This window comes from Musca vetustissima, unplaced genomic scaffold (assembly GCF_032173495.1).
Source record: "Musca vetustissima isolate MV318-11 ecotype Yass unplaced genomic scaffold, APGP_CSIRO_Mvet_v1 utg14190, whole genome shotgun sequence".
NCBI classification, from domain to species: domain Eukaryota; kingdom Metazoa; phylum Arthropoda; class Insecta; order Diptera; family Muscidae; genus Musca; species Musca vetustissima.
The window spans coordinates 39,747-60,751 of NW_026872556.1; the positions used below are offsets into that span (position 1 = coordinate 39,747).

Genomic DNA, 21,005 nt, shown 5'->3' on the forward strand with positions numbered 1-21,005 from the left:
CTAAATCTGAACCGATTTTCACGAAACTTGGTACACACCATTCAAGACATAATTCAGTAGGCTGTACCAAATTTCGTGCAAATCGAAAGATATTTAGAGACTTTGGTACCTCATTTACCTTAAATCGGACGAAAATATATATGGGAGCTATATCTAAATCTGGACCGATTTTTCCCAATCTCAATAGGGTTCGTCAAACAAATGAGATGTGCCAAATTTCATCCAAATCGGATCATAAATGCGTCCTGTACTTTGTTTACAATTTAACATGGACAGACGGACGGACGGACATGAATAAATCGACTCAGGAAGTGATTCTATGCATATTCTCAAAAGGAACCATGGGTCTATCTCGATTATTTTTGCCTCTTACAAACATATGCACAAAGACATAATACCCTGTACCACAGTGTGGTGAAGGGTATAAATATTCCTCAGAACTAATTTTGTTTTATACAGAAAAAAACATTAGGCCCTCGTTACTGATTTTTTTTTCATAGAAAAGAATTGTCAGGCCCACGGGACTGATTTTTTTCTATAGAAAAAAGTTCGTGTGGCCCTTAGGACTGACTTTTCTCTATAGAAAAAAAACTCGTCAGCCCCTTAGAACTGACTTTTTGACTGACCCTCAGGACTGATTGTTTTTCTATAGAAAAAAATCATCAGACCATAGTTCTAATTTTTTTATATAAAAGGTCAGGTCTTATTTTTTTTCTACAGAAAAAGATATTCAGATCTGATTTTTTTATGGGAAAAAATAAGTCAGACGTGAGGTCTGATGTCAAAACTCAGGTTTGATTTATTTCTATAGAAAAACATCGTCGGAACTCAGGTCTGATTTTTCTATAGAAAAAAAATCGTCAGTCATTGGGTCTGATGTTTTTCTATAGACAAAAATTCTTCAGACCTTGTTTCTGATTTTTTTATAGAAAAAAGTATGACAGTCAGATTTCGGGACTGATTTTTTTCTATAAAAAATGTCAGGCCATCGGAACTGATTTTTTTATAGAAAACAATTCGTCGCATCTGATTTTTTCTGGAAAAATTCGTCAGGCCCTCGAGACTGATTTTTTATAGACAAAAATTAGTTATACTGAACTTTTTATGAAAGAAATTCCGCAGTCAAAAATTGATGTTTTTTTGTAAGATTAAGTCACCTGCCGAAATCATCTCCCGTTTTACTTTTCTTAATCTATTGTAACAATTTCTAATAAAAAAGAATTCTGTTTCACCTTCTCTTTATTTGGACTCGTTTCTTTTGTTCGATATCAATGGGAAGTACATCTGTTATCATGCCGGAATTAATTCCCTTTATGTGCGGCATTGGCCAAAAAGAAAGTATTGATGGATGGATGGATTGATGGCTGAATTGATGATTGTGGCTAATTGTTATCAATTAACAATGGGACCAACCACCAGTCACAGTCACCCATCAACCGAAAAATCACGTAGTTTTGTTTATATTTTCTATTTTATTATGACGATGGTGATGAACTATCAGAGAGTGGTGGCATGAAAAAAAAGAGATGAAAACAAAATAAACAAAAAATGTAAAGAGCAAAACAAAAATGAATAAAAATGCGGAAACCTAATTTAGAAGAAAAAACACACACACAAACAAAATTGACAATGAAGAACACGGCATATGAACAAAAGATGAAGAAGAAAATAGATCAAATCATCATAGAATCACCTACATTTCTCGAAGCGATTGTGTTCCGACAGTGAAGCTAGTGGGAACTTCGCGTCGTGTAAGCAATCATTTAAAAAAATAAAGCCCTCGACGCTGTTCATTTGACATAGGATTGACTGTATTTGTTTATTCGTTGAAGTCATCATTAAACTAATATTTACGAGATGTGTTTTGAGATCAAATAAAATCAAATATAGCCATTATGTTCTAGTTGATAATGATGTTCTGTTTGGTTTATATATGGGCATTTTGTGCCCACATTTAATAACCAACGTGAGCTAAGAGAAAGCGCCAACATTTCTAGCTTATATTTGACTTCCGCCAAACTTGAAAGAAAAATAAATCTGAAAATAAAACGACAAATCTAATTAAGACCCTAAGATTAAATGTTAAATTTCTACACATTATTTATTTCTATAGACACAGGACAGACTTTTTTCTATAGAAAAAATTAGCCAAGCCCTCAGGACTGATTTTTTTCTGATTTTCTCAGGATCGACCGAATTCTCCCTCTGAAATCCCCTTTTTATAGAAAAAAACGTCAGGCCTTCAGGAATGATTGTTTTCTACAGAAAAAAAACTTTTTTTTATAAACAAAATTGTCAGGTCCACAGGACCGACTTTTGCTATTAAAAATTCGTCAGGCCCTCAGGACAATTTTTTTCTTTTGACAAATAATTGTCAGGCCCTCAGGATAAATTTTTTCTAAAGAAAAAAAATCGTCAGGCCCTCAGGACTGTATTTTGTCCAAGACTGATTTTTCCCATGCCAGGTCCTCGTTAGTGATGATCCAATCGTTATAACCTAAGTACTCATTTTTTCAAAGTTAGTTTTGAGAAAAAATATATACATACATTAATTTAATTTAAACCCCCTGCAGGGCATCAAACCCTTTACCTTGTACAAATATCAACAAATTATCATTATGTCCCGAACCCTACATGATTAGTCGTTCGATCTCTAAGCTTGCTACTACTGTTGACATTTTGGCATGTTGTTAGATTTTAAGCTCCATTGCCTCCACTAGCATTGTGTGAAAACTACACCTCCTCATTTATAACCCCTCCCCCTAATCTCAAATAAAATTAAAAATTTATAACGTCATCGTCGTGATTTTTAGCATCACACTGTGAATATGAATTTTAAACAATTCGGAAATAGCTGCTAATGGCACCATGTAATTATTTATTAGTTATTTCAAATGGCAAACACATACAAGCAGATATTGTAAAATAAAAACAAAACTTGAAAACTCGTGAAACACAATAATGAAAATAAAAAAAACAACATTGCAAAAATATTTCGCCAACGAATGTCATTATCGATAACAAAAAAATACTAATAATTATGAGTAATTTTATTTCATTTGGAAGGTCACGGAAATTCCGGTGGAATGATGAACTTTATTTTTAGTAGTTTTCTGTAGTACTCATGCCCTTATCCTGGACATAGGAAATATGTTTTTTTTTTAAGAAATATCCCTCAAATCTCGGACTAATTTTTTGTTAAAGAAAAAATCGTCAGACAAAAGTCTTTAAAAAATCTATTGGTCCTTTAAAAAATATTCCTAAAAAAACACGCCTCTGACTTTGAAAGTCCTTTAAAAATATTCTTAAAAAAACCACGCCTCTGACTTTGAAAGTCCTTTAAAAATCCACGCCTCTGACTTTGAAAGTCCTTTAAAAATCCACGCCTCTGACTTTGAAAGTCCTTTAAAAATCCACGCCTCTGACTTTGAAAGTCCTTTAAAAAATCCACGCCTCTGACTTTGAAAGTCCTTTAAAAAAAATCCACGCCTCTGACTTTGAAAGTCCTTTAAAAAATCCACGCCTCTGACTTTGAAAGTCCTTTAAAAAATCCACGCCTCTGACTTTGAAAGTCCTTTAAAAAATCCACGCCTCTGACTTTAAAAGTCCTTTAAAAAATCAACGCCTCTGACTTTAAAAGTCCTTTAAAAAATCCACGCCTCTGACTTTAAAAGTCCTTTAAAAAATCCACGCCTCTGACTTTGAAAGTCCTTTAAAAAATCCACGCCTCTGACTTTGAAAGTCCTTTAAAAAATCCACGCCTCTGACTTTGAAAGTCCTTTAAAAAAATCCACGCCTCTGACTTTGAAAGTCCTTTAAAAAATCCACGCCTCTGACTTTGAAAGTTATTTCAAAAATCCACGCCTCTGACTTTGAAAGTCCTTTAAATAATCCACGCCTCTGACTTTGAAAGTCCTTTAAAAAATCCACGCCTCTGACTTTGAAAGTCCTTTAAAAAATCCACGCCTCTGACTTTGAAAGTCCTTTAAAAAATCCACGCCTCTGACTTTGAAAGCCCTTTAAAAAATCCACGCCTCTGACTTTGAAAGTCCTTTAAAAAATCCACGCCTCTGACTTTGAAAGTCCTTTAAAAAATCCAGGCCTCTGACTTTGAAAGTTCTTTAAAAAATCCACGACTCTGACTTTGAAAGTCCTTTAAAAACTCCACGCCTCTGACTTTGAAAGTTCTTTAAAAAATCCACGCCTCTGACTTTGAAAGTCCTTTAAAAAATCCACGCCTCTGACTTTGAAAGTCCTTTAAAAAATCCACGCCTCTGACTTTGAAAGTCCTTTAAAAAATCCACGCCTCTGACTTTGAAAGTCCTTTAAAAAATCCACGCCTCTGACTTTGAAAGTCCTTTAAAAAATCCACGCCTCTGACTTTGAAAGTCCTTTAAAAAAAATCCACGCCTCTGACTTTGAAAGTCCTTTAAAAAATCCACGCCTCTGACTTTGAAAGCCGTTTAAAAAATCCACGCCTCTGACTTTGAAAGTCCTTTAAAAAAAATCCACGCCTCTGACTTTGAAAGTCCTTTAAAAAATCCACGCCTCTGACTTTAAAAGTCCTTTAAAAAATCCACGCCTCTGACTTTAAAAGTCCTTTAAAAAATCCACGCCTCTGACATTGAAAGTCCTTTAAAAAATCCACGCCTCTGACTTTGAAAGTCCTTAAAAAATCCACGCCTCTGACTTTGAAAGTCCTTTAAAAAATCCACGCCTCTGACTTTGAAAGTCCTTTAAAAAATCCACTCCTCCGACTTTGAAAGTCCTTTAAAAAATCCACGCCTCTGACTTTGAAAGTCCTTTAAAAAATCCACGCCTCCGACTTTTAAAGTCCTTTAAAAAAAATCCACGCCTCTGACTTTGAAAGTCCTTTAAAAAATCCACGCCTCTGACTTTGAAAGTCCTTGGAAAAAATTCCTTAAAAAATCCACGCCTCTGACTTTGAAAGTAGTTTGAAAAATATTCCTTAAAAAAGCAACGCGCTGACAGTCCTTTGAAAAATATTCTTTAACAATTCCAAGCATTTGGATTTGAAAGTCCTTTGCAAAAAAATTTTTTTAAATCTTTGTCTACGACTCTGATTGTCCATTGGAAAATATTCTTTGAAAATCTAGGTCTATAGGTCTGTTAGTCCTTTGAAAAATATTCTTTAAAAAAGTAAATTTCTTCTCTGTACGGCCCTTTAAATTTTGTTTGCCCATCACCAAGAAGTTTAGTCTGGGGACAAAACGTTCTACCTCGTCTAGACACCTAATACTTATTTACATGACTGTGTGCATTGTTGTCTCTTTTATCATTCTATATAAAATAATATTCTGAAATACTTTTGTTCTTCGGAGAAGCAGAACAAAAACTTCTTAGACACCTTGCAATTGAATGTTGTCGTTGCCGTTGTCTGTCACCAGTGTCTCCTTCAGTTATTTGCCGTTGCAGTAACTGGATCCGAAGTTACGTGCCAATTTGTACAACAATTAACAATTTTAATGTGGAAAATATTAAAACAACAACAACAATAACAAGATGAAATGAAATACAAGAACACACTTGGCAAAGATAACAAAGAACAACAACAACAACAGTTTCTTTGGTTCGAGGTATGCAACTGAAAAATATTGTGAGTTGTGAGCTATGTACGCAAAGACCCTAAACATAGCACACAGAGTAATAAGAACCAGAACCACTTTTAACAGTTGTTGTTGTTGTTTTTGTGGGTGAGCGGCAATAGTTCCCATTCCCTAACCAAACAAACAAAAAAACCAACTCCACTTGTTATGGGGGCAAAAACAAAAAAAAGACACGCGTTCGAATGAAATCTGTTTCCCATTTTTTTCTTTTAATTTTTTTCGTTTTTTTTTTCTTCAGATGTGGTTAAAAAATATAAACAGAGCCATAAACATTTTACCACTATCACTGGTGGCAGTCACTCAGTCAGTTGTTGTTGCTGTTGCAGTTTCTTTAATTGTTCTTGTATTCCATTTCCATGTTAAATGATGTTCATTCATAAGACCACCATCACCACCGCCACAGCCATCAGCTAACCATCAACCAATTCAACTTTGGTGAAGAAGTAATTCAGTCAGTCACCATCACCTCCAGCCAGCCACCACAACGACCAACTGTAACCTAAGAAATATAAAAACCATTCACCTTTAAATGTACTTCTTGTAACCACCGGACTCGGACTCTATTACAAATGAATGCATCTCAATTTGAGACAGATGGTGATGGGGGGACAGTGGTTCCACAGATGCCGGATACTCCTTGGAAAAAATATTCTTTATAAAATTCACGCCTATGGCCCTGATAGTCATTTGAAAAATATTCTTTAAAAATCCGGGCCCTGATAGCCCTTGGAAAAATTATTCTTTGTAAAATCCTTGCCCACGGCCCTGATATTCCTTTGAAAAATATGCTTTAAAAAATCCGGGCCCTGATAGCCCTTGGAAAAAATATTTTTTCTAAAATCCTCGCCCTACTAGTCCTTTAATAAATATTCTTTATAAAACCCAGGCCTTGATAGTCCTTTAAAAAATATTCTTTATAAAACTCAGGCCTTGATAGTCCTTTGAAAAAATGTTCTAAAAAAATGTTCTTTTAAAAAATTGAAAAAATATTCTTTGAAAAAATGTTCTTTTAAAAAATTGAAAAAAATATTCTTTGAAAAAATGTTCTTTTAAAAAATTGAAAAAATATTCTTTTAAAAAATTGAAAAAATATTCTTTATAAATTCCACGCCTTGATGGTCCTTTGAAAAAATATTCTTTATAAAATCCACGCCTTGATAGTCCTTTAAAAAAATATTCTTTATAAAATCCACGCCTTGATGGTCCTTTGAAAAAATATTCTTTATAAAATCCACGCCTTGATAGTCCTTTGAAAAAATATTCTTTATAAAATCCACGCCTTGATGGTCCTTTGAAAAAATATTCTTAATAAAATCCACGCCTTGATAGTCCTTTAAAAAAATATTCTTTATAAAATCCACGCCTTGATGCTCCTTTGAAAAAATATTCTTTATAAAATCCACGCCTTGATGGTCCTTTGAAAAAATATTCTTTAAAAAATCCACGCCCAGATAGTCCTTTGAAAAAATATTCTTTATAAAATCCACGTATTGATGGTCCTTTGAAAAAAAATTCTTTATAAAATCCACGCCTTGATGGTCCTTTGAAAAAAAAATTCTTTATAAAATCCACGCCTTGATGGTCCTTTGAAAAAAAAATTCTTTATAAAATCCACGCCTTGATGGTCGTTTGAAAAAATATTCTTTATAAAATCCACGCCTTGATGGTCCTTTGAAAAAATATTCTTTATAAAATCCACGCCTTGGTGGTCTATTGCAAAAATATTTTTTATAAAATCCTCGCCTTGATAGTCCTTTGTAAAAATATTCCTTATAAAATCCTCGCCTTGATAGTCCTTTGTAAAAATATTCCTTATAAAATCCACGCCTTGGTGGTCTATTGCAAAAATATTTTGTATAAAAACCACGCCTTGGTGGTCTATTGCAAAAATATTTTTTATAAAATCCTCGCCTTGATAGTCCTTTGTAAAAATATTCCTTATAAAATCCACGCCTTGATGGTCCTTTGAAAAAATATTCTTTATAAAATCCACGCCTTGATGGTCCTTTGAAAAAATATTCTTTATAAAATCCACGCCTTGGTGGTCTATTGCAAAAATATTTTTTATAAAATCCTCGCCTTGATAGTCCTTTGTAAAAATATTCCTTATAAAATCCACGCCTTGATGGTCCTTTGAAAAAATATTCTTTATAAAATCCACGCCTTGATGGTCCTTTGAAAAAATATTCTTTATAAAATCCACGCCTTGGTGGTCTATTGCAAAAATATTTTTTATAAAATCCTCGCCTTGATAGTCCTTTGTAAAAATATTCCTTATAAAATCCTCGCCTTGATAGTCCTTTGTAAAAATATTCCTTATAAAATCCACGCCTTGGTGGTCTATTGCAAAAATATTTTTTATAAAATCCTCGCCTTGATAGTCCTTTGTAAAAATATTCCTTATAAAATCCACGCCTTGATGGTCCTTTGAAAAAATATTCTTTATAAAATCCACGCCTTGATGGTCCTTTGAAAAAATATTTTTTATAAAATCCACGCCTTGATGGTCCTTTGAAAAAAAATTCTTTATAAAATCCACGCCTTGATGGTCCTTTGAAAAAAAATTCTTTATAAAATCCACGCCTTGATGGTCCTTTGAAAAAAAATTCTTTATAAAATCCACGCCTTGATAGTCCTTTGAAAATAAATTCTTTACAAAATCCATGCCTTGATAGTCCTTTGAAATTAAATTCTTTACAAAATCCATGCCTTGATAGTCCTTTGTCAAATATTCTTTATAAAATCCACGCCTTGATGGTCCTTTGAAAAAATATTCTTTATAAAATCCACGCCTTGATGGTCCTTTGAAAAAATATTCTTTATAAAATCCACGCCTTGATGGTCCTTTAAAAAAATATTCTTTATAAAATCCACGACTTGATGGTCCTTTGAAAAAATATTTTTTATAAAATCCACGCCTTGATGGTCCTTTGAAAAAATATTCTTTATAAAATCCACGCCTTGATGGTCCTTTGAAAAAATATTCTTTATAAAATACACGCCTTGATTGTCCTTTGGAAAATATTATTTAATAAATCCACGCCTATGGTTATGGTAGTCCTTTGAAAAATTATTCTTTAGAAAATCCACGCCAATGGCTCGGGTAGTCCATTAAAAGATATGATGAGCTCTAGGGGCTATAGACGAGGATTTTTAAAAAAATATATTTTTCAAAGTACTATTTAATGCATCTCAATTTGAGGCAGATGGTGATGGGGGTACAGTGGCTCCAAAGATGGCTAATAGTTCCTTACGGTTTTAAAAATATTTTTTTATAAGGACTTTCAAAGTTATGTTCGCGAATAGTTTTCAAAGAACGTTCAGGGCTATAGGCGTAGATTTTTTAGATAATATTTTTCAAATGACTATCAAAGCCATAAGAATATTTTTAAAATGTTATCGGAGCTACAGACAACGATTTTTTTAAAGAATATTTTAGAGGGGTATCAGAGCTACAGGCGTGGATTTTTTAAAGAATATTTTGGGAGGGGTACCAGAGCTACAGGCGTGGATTTTTTAAAGAATATTTTGGGATGGGTATCAGAGCTACAGGCGTGGATTTTTTAAAGAATATTTTGGGAGGGGTATCAGAGCTACAGGCGTGGATTTTTTAAAGAATATTTTGGGAGGGGTATCAGAGCTACAGGCGTGGATTTTTTAAAGAATATTTTGGGAGGGGTATCAGAGCTACAGGCGTGGACTTTTTAAAGAATATTTTGGGAGGAGTATCAGAGCTACAGGCGTGGATTTTTTAAAGAATATTTTGGGAGGGGTATCAGAGCTACAGGCGTGGATTTTTTAAAGAATATTTTGGGAGGGGTATCAGAGCTAAAGGCGTGGATTTTTTAAAGAATATTTTGGGAGGGGTATCAGAGCTAAAGGCGTGGATTTTTTAAAGAATATTTTGGGAGGGGTATCAGAGCTACAACCGTGGATTTTTTAAAGAATATTTTGGGAGGGGTATCAGAGCTACAGGCGTGGATTTTTTTAAAGACTATTTTGGGAGGAGTATCAGAGCTACAGGCGTGGATTTTTTAAAGAATATTTTGGGAGGGGTATCAGAGCTACACGCGTGGATTTTTTAAAGACTATTTTTAAAAGAACTATGAGAACTATCAGAGCTACTGACGTGATTTTTTGTAGAATATTTTTAGGGGGTTATCGAAACTACAGGCGTAGACTTTTTAAAGGATATATTTAGAGGGGTATCAGACCTACAGACGTGGATTTTTTAAAGATTATTTTCAAAGGACTATCAGAGCAATAAACGTGGATTTTTTTTTTTGGTTTTTCAAAGGATAAGCAGATCAAATGTAGTGGCTTTTTTGAAGGTAAATTTTTTAAGGAGCTTAAGAAATTTCTGAGCTATAGACCGTTTTAAGGAAAATTTTTTTTTCATAGGACTATCTGAGCTACAGGCCATTTTTTAGAAAACATTTTTCAAAGGACTATCACATGCATGGTTGTGGATTTTTGAAGAAAAATGTTCTAAGGACCATCAGAGCTATAGGTATGGATTTTTTGATGAATATTTTCAAAGAACTAGTAGAGCTAAAGGCGATAAAGCTATAGGAGTGGTTTTTTTATACTTTTAGTGTGTTATCGGAGCTATAGGAGAGGATTTTTCAAAGAATATTTTTGAATTTCTTAAATTATATTTTTGTAAGTGTTTTAGAGCTCCCTTGACCCACTGTACGTTTCATCAATAGAAGGGCATCTGTTGGAGTGAATGGTTGATGGTGGATTTATGAATAACTGCTGGTTTTACTGGATGTTGCAGTTACACTCCATGTAACTTTGAATGTTTGCCCACGACTACGTTTCTACAACTTAATTCATGACGATTTTTCTTATTTTTCAATGGTTTCCTCTTCGTTGGATGGTTGCTGGAATAGTTGTTTCTTTGGTTTGGAATGAATTGGATTGGCTTTGGGGTTTTGGTGTTTATTATTATTGTGGGGCTGAATGGATGGTAAATAGAAGAGCGCGCACACACACACACACCCATTCACTTAATAATGGGCAATGGGACAATTGGGTGGTAATTGTGCGGGCGGATGAAACAAAAACAACAACAACAGTACCATATGTTTGCCCACAATAAGTAAATAGAAAAAAATAATAAATAAATGGAAATCTATGGAGTTCTTAAGGTAAGGCCTAGCCAGCCAACCTTACAATTGAATGGGAATAAGAGAAGCCAACGATGTTTAGACTCCAGGCAATATGCACTCACACGCACACCCACACATCTCATACACATATAGTCTACTTAGCCAGTGACCTATATTTAAATATATACTCGTACATTTAATATGTTATCGTTTGGACCCATCGACCATAGCATGTTCGCATTTTGTCGGTGCAATACCACTCTTAGCCCTTAGTCTTTCAATTTAGTCCGTTCATTCACATGCCAACTAAATCACTTTGTATTTTTCCCCATTTTAAGTATATTTGTAGACAAACAAATAGGGAAGTGAATAAGATCTGGGAAATGTAAACAGAAATAAAAGAATTGAAATAAAGAAAAAAAAACAATTAATAATAAAAGGGGAGGTAGAATTGTAAAAAAAATCTATTAGTTTTTTCCACTTTACAAAAATTATAAAAAAAAAATAATAATAGGAGCCATTAACGGCATGTGAAATGTGGGGATTGAAATAAATAAATATTTATTTTTAATAAATATGGAGGGTGGTATTGAAAGCAAGGTGAATTTACATTTAAAAAAATATATATATTTTCACAAAGACTATCAAAGTCAGAGAAGAGGAGTTTTTAAAGAGTATATTTCAAAGAACTCGCAGAACTATAGGCGTGGATCTTTTTTAAGGATTTTTTTCAGAATATTTTTCAAAGGACTATCAGAGCCATAGGCGTGGATTTTTTAAAGAATGCTTTTCAAAGGACTATCGAGCCATAGGCGTGGATTCTTTTAAAGAATATTTTTCAAAGGACTATCGAGCCATAGGCGTGGATTTTTTAAAGAAAATTTTTAAAGGACTATCGAGCCATAGGCGTGGATTTTTTAAAGAAAATTTTTAAAGGACTATCGAGCCATTGGCGTGGATTTTTTTAAAGAATATTTTTCAAAGGACTATTGAGCCATAGGCGTGGATTTTTTAAAGAATATTTTTCAAAGGACTATAGAGCCATAGGCGTGGATTTTTTAAAGGATATTTTTCAAAGGACTATCGAGCCATAGGCGTGGATTTTTTAAAGAATATTTTTCAAAGGACTATCGAGCCATAGGCGTGGATTTTTTAAAGAATATTTTTCAAAGGACTATCAGAACAATAGTCGTGAATTTTTAAAAGACTTTCATAGCAATAGGATTTTTTAAAGGACTATCAGAGCAATATGCGTGAATTTTTTAAAGGACTATCAGAGCAATAGGCGTGGATATTTAAAAGGACTATCAGAGCAATAGGCGTGGATATTTAAAATGACTATCAGAGCAATAGTCGTGAATTTTTTAAAGGACTATCAGAGCAATAGGCGTGGATATTTAAAAGGACTATCAGAGCAATAGGCGATTTTTTAAAAAATATTTTTCAAACGACTATCAGAACCATAGGCGTGGATTTTTAAATGACTATCAGAGCAATAGGTTATTTTTTATAAAATATTTTTCAAACGACTATCAGAGCGTGCATTTATTATGGATTTTTAAAGGATATTTTTCAGAGGGCTATCAGAGCGTGGATTATTTTTCAAAGGACTATCAGATCTATGGGCGTGTATTTTTCAAATCACTATCATTTATAGGACTTTTAGAGCTGTGGGCATGTTTTTTTATTTTAAATGATTTTTTTTCAAAGGACTATCAGAGCTATATGCGTGGATTTTTTAAAGGATATTTTTCAAAGGACTATTACTAAATTCTATATAAGGTAATAGCGGATTTTTTAATGTGTTTTACATGGAGGATATAACTGCTAAGTTTATAATTTTTATTCATAAAAGTTCACCTTAATTTCTCCTTCAACTCGTCTATAATGTTTTCCTCTAGCTAATCTTTAATACCTTCAGTTTATGAAAGAACATGCTTCACATCGTCTATGAAAAAATTCCCTTCAGCTCTTCTACGATAGACTGCTTTCAGTTCGCCTATGAACGACTCCCTGATTCAGCTCTTGTGTAAAAAGCTCCCTTCAACTCGACTATAAAAGACTCACTTCAGCTCGTCTATAAAGATTTTCTACGTCAAATCGTCTATGAAAGACATCCTCCCTTCAGCTCGTCTATGAAAGACTTCCTGCAAATCGTCTATAAAAGACTCCCTTCATCTCGTCTATGAAAGACTTCCTTCAAGTCGCCTATAAAAGACTCCCTTCAGCTTGTCTATGAAAGTCTCCCTATAGCTCCTCTATAAAGACTCCCTACTTCAACTCATTTATGAAAAACTCCCTGCTTCAGCTCGTCTATGAAAATCTCGTTTTTAAAAGACTCCCTTCAGCTCGTCTATGAAAGACTCCCTTCAGTTCGTCTATGAAAGACTTCCTCCAGTTCGTCTATGAAATGCTCCCTTCAGCTGGTCTATTAAAGACTTCCTTCAGGTCGTCTATTAAAGTCTCCCTATAGCTCCTCTATAAAGACTCCCTACTTCAACTCATTTATGAAAAACTCCCTGCTTCAGCTCGTCTATGAAAATCTCGTTTTTGAAAGACTCCCTTCAGCTCGTCTATGAAAGACTCCCTTCAGATCGTCTATGGAAGACTTCCTCCAGTTCGTCTATGGAATGCTCCCTTCAGCGCGTCCATAAAAACTCCATTCAGTTCGTCTATCAAAGTCTATATTCAGTTCATCTTTGAAAGGCTTCTTTCAGTTTATCTTTGAAAGGTTCCCTTTAAGCTCATCTGTTAAAGCCTCCCTTTAGCTCGTCTATAAAGACTCCCTATTTCAGCTCGTCTATGAAAAACACCCTTAAGCTAGTCTAGTTCGTCTATCTAGTTCGTCTAGTCCAGTTCGTCTATGGAATGCTCCCTTCAGCGCGTCCATAAAGAATCCATTCAGTTCGTCTATCAAAGTCTATATTCAGTTCATCTTTGAAAGGCTTCTTTCAGTTTATCTTTGAAAGTTCCCCTTTAAGCTCATCTGTGAGAGCCTCCCTTTAGCTCGTCTATAAAGACTCCCTATTTCAGCTCGTCTATGAAATACCCCCTTAAGCTAGTATACGAAAGACTCCCTACTTCGCAACAAAAACAAGCAGGAACATTTGTGGAAAACTTCTGAATTATCAGTTATCAAAATTTCCTTTATATTTTCTTTTTATATTAATTTATTTTTATTTTATACATTTCAAAATCCGTATCCCGCCATTTTCATTTCAAACTGGTATTTCAAGATTCCATATAACTCTAATTATCATAACTTCTGAATAAAGTTCACGTCTTCTGTTTCATCCCATATCGGTCTTCTGTGTGTGTGTGTGTTTGTTCCACAAGACACACATAGGGAAATCTATGTATTTTCCGCATAATCGTTGTGACCCAAATGACAAAAAGGCAATGCAAAGAACAAACGCAACAGACGACAGAACTGGACTGGTGGCATTTACGCTTAGATATTTATTGCGTGCAGTTCGACAAACATTGGCAAAGTAAATATTTGCCATTGCAAGGCAATAAGAGCGTCCAGCAACACAATATACCCCAACAACTGTTTTTGTAATCAGCTTGGAATTGTTTTACTTGGCTTTGTTTGTTTGTCTGTCTATTTCTGCAATTCCTCAGCGTCTTACACGATGCAACCATCGTGCTCTAGCTATCATAATCATAATTCTTTTAACATTTTTCCGTCACTTTTTTACAGATAATGATGTTGACTCCGTAGTGACTGGATCTCAGACAACAACAATTGTTATGACATCGACACAACAGCAGCAGCGACAGTCACATCCCCAGCTACAACAAATGGTGAACCATCAAATGTTAGAATCGCAATGTTCCACAAATAGTACAACTTCCATACAAACCGTTCTACAGCAATCTGTCATTTACAATAACAACAGTAGTGGCAGTGGCTGTGGCGGTGGAGGTAGTGCATCAGCAACAACAACACCAAAACATAACGGCAACACTATCTCTATGCTCCAACAACAGTCCATCATCAGTACCAACTCCAATTCGTCGATTAATTCACAGACTATTTCTTATGCCACCGAGGCGCTGCCGGGCATTTTACGTCACGTTTCAGGCAGTGTAAATTCACTGCTGGAACACATAGCCCCGGCGACAATGAGCAGTGAGGGTGTCTTGAATATTGGCGATGTAGCGGATCTATTACATCCCCAGCATGCCATTATAACAGGTGAGTGGGAAGAAGCTTCGTGTTTTTTGTTTCGATATTAATTATGGTTTTTCGTTTTGTTTTTATAGGTGGTCGTTCCCAGGAAGGTTGTCCCCTCATCATATTTCCCGATAATAATAATTTCAATACACTGGAAGAGGTTGATTATCAAAAATTAATATTATATCTGACTTCAGTGCCATCGTAAGTATTATGTAAAAGAATTGCAATTGGCCACGAAGGTGGGGACTACAGTAGAAGATTAAGCAGTGCATTATTTATAGAAGGTATTTAGATGTTTTCTAGCCATAAAAGAGGTTCAGAAGATCATCTAAAAAGGATATTCTATGTAAAGGTACAAACAACGATTTATTGCAATAGAAGAGTGTCTTAAGATCTTCTATCAATATCAGAGCTCCAGAAGATTCCCTATCAATACGAGGACTTTAAGAAGACTTCCATCCTTTGAAGTGCTTCGGAATGTTTTCTAGCTTCAGAGCGGCTTCATAAGAATCTTTCATATACCTTGGGGTGTTCGTATAGCTGTTTATCAGTTCCCTTCTCTTTAACAATATTTTCAGGCCTTCTAGAAAAACGAAAAGGTTTTCTACTGAACAATGTTCTGTTTCCAGAGCTTTCTAAAGTAGGTCCCACTGGCTCCCACTAGATTCCCTTCAGCTCGTCTATGAAAGACTCCCTTCAACTCGTCTATGAAAGACTCCCTTCAGCTCGTCTATGAAAGACTCCCTTCAGCTCGTCTATGAAAGACTCCCTTCAGCTCGTCTATGAAAGACTCCCTTCAGATCGTCTACACAGACTTCCACCAACTCCTCTAAAAAGGTTCCCTTCAGCCCGTCTATGAAAAACTCCCATCTTCTACAAAAGACTCCCTTCCGCTCGTCAATAAGAGCTTCCCTTCTTCTAAGAAAGACTCCCAGATTTTGATCATCTATGAATTCCCTTGCTCTGTCGGACTCATATGTCTTAGACTCTTGTCTAAAAGATATAGGTAACGACATGTGCTTATATCAGAGATATGGATCCCGACAGGATCTCAGAAATAATGATAGATATAACGGTCCTATCTGTCTCTATTCCATTCTTGGCAGATACTTATCTCAGAGATAATTGTCCGGACAGGCATTTATAAGAGATAATGATCCTGACAAGCTGTTATTTCAAAGATAGAGGGCCTATCAGACACCTATGTTATCTATATAATGGTCCTGAGAGACATATATCAGAGATAATGTTCCCGATGGGTTCTTATCACAGAGGTGATGGTCCTGACAGACTCATATCTCGGAGATAATGTTCCTGACAATTTATTATCTAAGATATATGGTTAAAGACAGGCCCTTATCTCAGATCTAATCTAATAGCTAATAGTCTTCTTATCACAGAGATAATTTATCTCAGAGATGATGATCCTGACATGATGTTATATCAAAGATAGTGGTACTCTCAGACTGTTATCTTAGCTATATAATTGTCCTGGCAGACATATATCGGAGATATTTGGTTCTTATCACGGAAATAATGGTTCTGACTAACTCAAACATTGGAACATTGGCAACGGCAGGTTCTTATCGCAGAAATATAGATCCCGATAGGCTCTTAGATAAGAGTCGGTCAGGACTCTTATCTAAGATAAAATGAGCTTGACACACTTTCATCTCAAAGATAAAGACACTAACTTAATAATGGTCCGATCATATTCTTATCTCAGATATCATTTTCCCAGAAAGGTTCTAATCTGACTTATAGTGATCCTATCTGGCTGTTATCTATGAAATAATGTTTCTGAAATGCTATTATCTCAAAGATAATGGAATTTATAAAGTCTTCTTTGGAGATAATGCCCATAGCAGAATCTTATCTCACAGATAATGATCTCTTATATTCGATATAATGGTTCTGTTGCAATATCCTCTCAGAGGAAATATTTGTGGCAGTCCTGTAATGGTTCTGACGATTTTTCATCTCAGTTATAATTATTCTGGCTGCTAATGGTTTTCTGTCCAGAGGACCTTATTTATAAAGTGATGAATTCCTTCTTTAGCTCCCCTTAAAAGATGAACGCTCTACTCCGTTTATTTATCCATCGTTTCTTCCCTCCATTTCCAGATTACAAGATGCCGATTTGGGTTTTCATTTAATTATCGATAGGCGAAAAGATAAATGGAATTCCGTTAAGACAGTTCTGCAAAGGATATCGGTAAGTAAACATTTGTAGTACATCTTCCAACATTTCCCCTAATATTCACTTCTCTCTCCCTCTCTTCCGCCTAGATCTACTTTCCCGGCATTATACATGTTGTCTATGTGTTACGGCCATCGGGTCTCTTTCAAAAGGCCATCTCTGAAGTCAGTACAAAATTTTCCAAAGATGAATATCGTTTTCGTTTGGTTATCTGTTCGGCACTGAGTGATCTACATGAATATATTGAACAGAGTCAACTGACAGCAGATATGGGTGGATCTCTGATATATTCACATCATGAGTGGATACAACAAAGAATAGTAAGATAAAAAAAAAACAATTTTGTTGTTGTTTATTTTATTTCTTATTTATTTGTTTTATTACTTTTGTAGTCCCTTGAAAAATTCTCCAGTTTAACGCATCAAGTCTCGGCGGAATTGGACATTTTCATACAGGCCATACACGATACAGAATTTCCGAATTCTGTTGAAGCCACCCAAAAGCTGTTAGATGATCAGGGAGCGGATTATCAAAGATTAAAGGTAGGATATTTCAAATATGATTTAATGGTAGTCCCAATAATTGTTTTTTTTATATAAATTCAAGGATGAAATCCTAGCGGCCGCCAAACATGGTGAAACTTTGCTCAATAACATTAAATCGAATGAAGAAATCAAGGAATTCTCAGAACGTACCGGCAATGTTAGCTCCATAGAACGGTAAGTCGGAATTTGAAAAAACAGAAAATTCAAGCTTTTTATGAATTTATTTTCCAAAAAGCTTTTTTCTAATATATAAATATTTAAACAATGATGATAACCCCTTCTAACCCTGAGACTAATTTTCAACTTAAAATCCTAACCCCCCACCCACACAATAAATATGAATTCCTTAATGAAACTAAAACCCCTAACCGCCATGTTTACTAATCGCCCCCAACCCCTTTGTCTTTGTATTAAAATAATGGTTTTAGTTTCTTTTCTATACTATATTTTTTCTAACCTCTTAAAAAAAACAACTATTCTTTAATCTGTTTAAATGTTTATTATAATTAAATTCAGTTCTAGCTCTGCACTGGTTTTGTAAAAAAAATATAAAACTAAAAACGATATGTTTTTGTAATATTTATTTTAAAAAAATCAAATTTAACTGCCAAATTATTTTAATTTTAAATCCAAATGGAATCGGTAAAAGATCGTCTCGGTTTTGTAAAATCCAGTTTTTAAATTCATTTCGTTTACGTATTTCATTTCTAATTTCATTTCAAGCCACAATAGTTGTCATTTGTTTGACATGATTTTTTTCATAATGTCATTCCCGATGTTTGTGTTTTGTAGATTTTAGGCGATAGGAAATGTCATAGACGATCAGCAAATTTTCCTATAGTAAAACAAAAGACCCTTTATAGAAGACCAAGAAGTCTTCTCATAGAAAACCAAGAGTTCTTTTAATAGAAGATCAATAGGTCTTCTCATATAAGGTTAAGCGGTCTTCTCATAAAAGGCCGAAAGGTCTTCTTTTAGATGACCAACTGGTCATCTCAAAGAAGACCAAGAGGTATTCCTTAGAATACCAGGTGGATTTTCATTAGAATACCCGAAAGTCTCCCTTTCTAAAACCAGAAAGTCTTTCTGGGATGTCTCTATTTGGAAGTATATGAGATCTTCTGTTCGAATAGCAGCATAACTTGTTTAGAGGTCCAAAAAGTCTTCGTTTTAGAATACTAGAAGGTCTCTCTGTGGAAGAACGAGGGTCTCCTTTTAAAAAAAACCGAAGACTTCCTGCAGAATAATAGACTAGAAACTGTTCCTATTCGTACGTCCTTTTATCTCAAAGATAATGTTCGTATAAGTATTCAGTGGTCAATGTTCTGAGTTCAATGGTCCTGATGATCTCTGATTTCAAATGTAATGGTTCTGATTCTGATTCTTCTCTCAGAAATAATGAGCACAAGATAGTGGAGATATTTGTCTCTAATCTCTGAGATAATTGCCCTATAATCTCATAAATAATTAAACAGACGATCTCTTATATCAGAGATGGTCATGATGTCCTCTTTATTTACTTTTTCCAACATTCCCAACTCCATATTTCTCAACTCCTTATGGATCGTGGGGAGACCACTCTTATATGTAGGGATCGCGTACTCGCCATGATCCGTGTCCCAGAGGTAATGTGTCTTATATTGTAAATAATGGACCTAAAAGCTACTGACGACCTCCTATCCTATAGATAATTGTCCTGACATTTTCTTATCTCAAAGATAATGATCCCTTATTTCAGAGATAAAGGTCCTGATGGTTCTGAATTCATCGAAGATGGTACTAACGGTCTTTTATCTCAGAGATAATGGTACTGTAGGTTTCTTGTGTCAGTAATAACGGTCCTCCCGGCCTCAGGCAAAATGGTCCTTCAATTTTTAGATATATTAAGCCTCTGATTTCATCGATAAAGGCCCTGATCTCATCGATAAAGGTCCTGACGGACTCTTATCATCGGACTCATCGAAAAAAGTTCCTGATGGCCTATTATCTCATAGATAATGGTTCTGTTGGTCTCTCATCCCAGGGATAATGGCCCTGACGGCTTCTTATCTGAATTATAAGTTCCCTTTATTTCATAGATACGGTTCTGACGACCTGTGATCTTATCGAAAAAGGTACTGATGGTATTTTATCATAGAGATAATTCTCCTGTCGGTTTCTTATCTCAGCGCTAATGGTCCTCTCGGCTACCTATCTAAGGCAAAATGGTCCTTCATTTTTGAGATATTGGTATTACAGCCTGATTTCATCGATAAAGGTCTTGACGGTTCTGATCTCATCAATAAAGGTACTGACGGACTCTTATTTTATCTTATCATCTGATGGCCTATTATCTCTTAGATAATGTTTCTGTCGGCATATTATCCGAGAGATAATGGTATCTTCTTTCAAAGATAATGACACTATATATCCATATATCCATAAAGGTCCTGACGGTTGTGATCCTATTGATAAAGGTTCTGACGACCTCAGAGATAATGTTTCTAATGGCCACTTATCTCGGGATAATGTCCCAATGGCTTCTTATCTCAAAGGTAATGACTCTCTATATCAGAGATAATATTTCTAACGTCCTCCGATCTCATCGATAAATGGCCTGACGGCATCTTATCTCAGCGCTAATGGTCCTCCCAGCCTCCTATCTCAGAGAAAATACTTCTGACGGCTTCTGATATCAGAAATTTTTAGACCAGGTGCTCACATATCTCAGAGGCATTGACTTGGTGGATGCATATTTGGCCTCCAAAGGGACTCAGCCTTGGTTTCCAATTCATTTTATTTTTCAAATATCTTCTTCTTTAAAATCGTTGGCATTCTTTTCAATTTGTTTTGTAGTTAACTAATTAATTAATCTTACATTTAATTTTCATAGAATTAAATTCGTCTTCTTCTAAGTTTTGTTCGTAGTATCAGAGTCAGTAGTTCGTTCGTTTCGTGTCAGTGTTTGCATGTTTGTTCATTTGTAATTGTTCAAAGAATAAAAAAATAAATACCATGGAGATAAATTCCCAACACACAACTCTACACATTTGCCTTCAATTACACCTCGATCACCCAAGACACAAACCAAACATACACAAAATACACCACACAATAAATGTTCACCTCTTGTTGTTTTTTTCTAATCACACCTCACAATTTATGCACACACACACACACCCACCCAACATTTTTGATCACTTATTTTCATCTATTAACAACCGCCTGAAAGTATACTATGAAATATCATGTACTATTAAATGATTATGGGAAAAATTGTCCAGACATGGGGGATGTTTTGTTCGTAACCAAAAAAAGAATTGTGTGATACCTCGCATTTAATATTCTCAGAGATAG

At 34.9% G+C, this 21,005-nt stretch overlaps 1 protein-coding gene across 1 annotated transcript in view; it reads left to right on the forward strand.

Moving 5' to 3' along the window:
• Nucleotides 1-21,005, forward strand: part of LOC133329141 (guanine nucleotide exchange factor DBS-like) — a gene marked incomplete at its 3' end in the record, with an annotated part of 91,167 nt that overhangs the window by 38,198 nt on the left and 31,964 nt on the right. Inside the window, exons 2-7 of the mRNA XM_061537674.1 lie at nucleotides 14,445-14,942; nucleotides 15,011-15,125; nucleotides 17,049-17,139; nucleotides 17,214-17,444; nucleotides 17,517-17,666; nucleotides 17,731-17,843. Of these exons, the coding sequence (XP_061393658.1) occupies nucleotides 14,445-14,942; nucleotides 15,011-15,125; nucleotides 17,049-17,139; nucleotides 17,214-17,444; nucleotides 17,517-17,666; nucleotides 17,731-17,843 (1,198 nt within the window). The remainder of the gene's footprint in view (nucleotides 1-14,444; nucleotides 14,943-15,010; nucleotides 15,126-17,048; nucleotides 17,140-17,213; nucleotides 17,445-17,516; nucleotides 17,667-17,730; nucleotides 17,844-21,005) is intronic.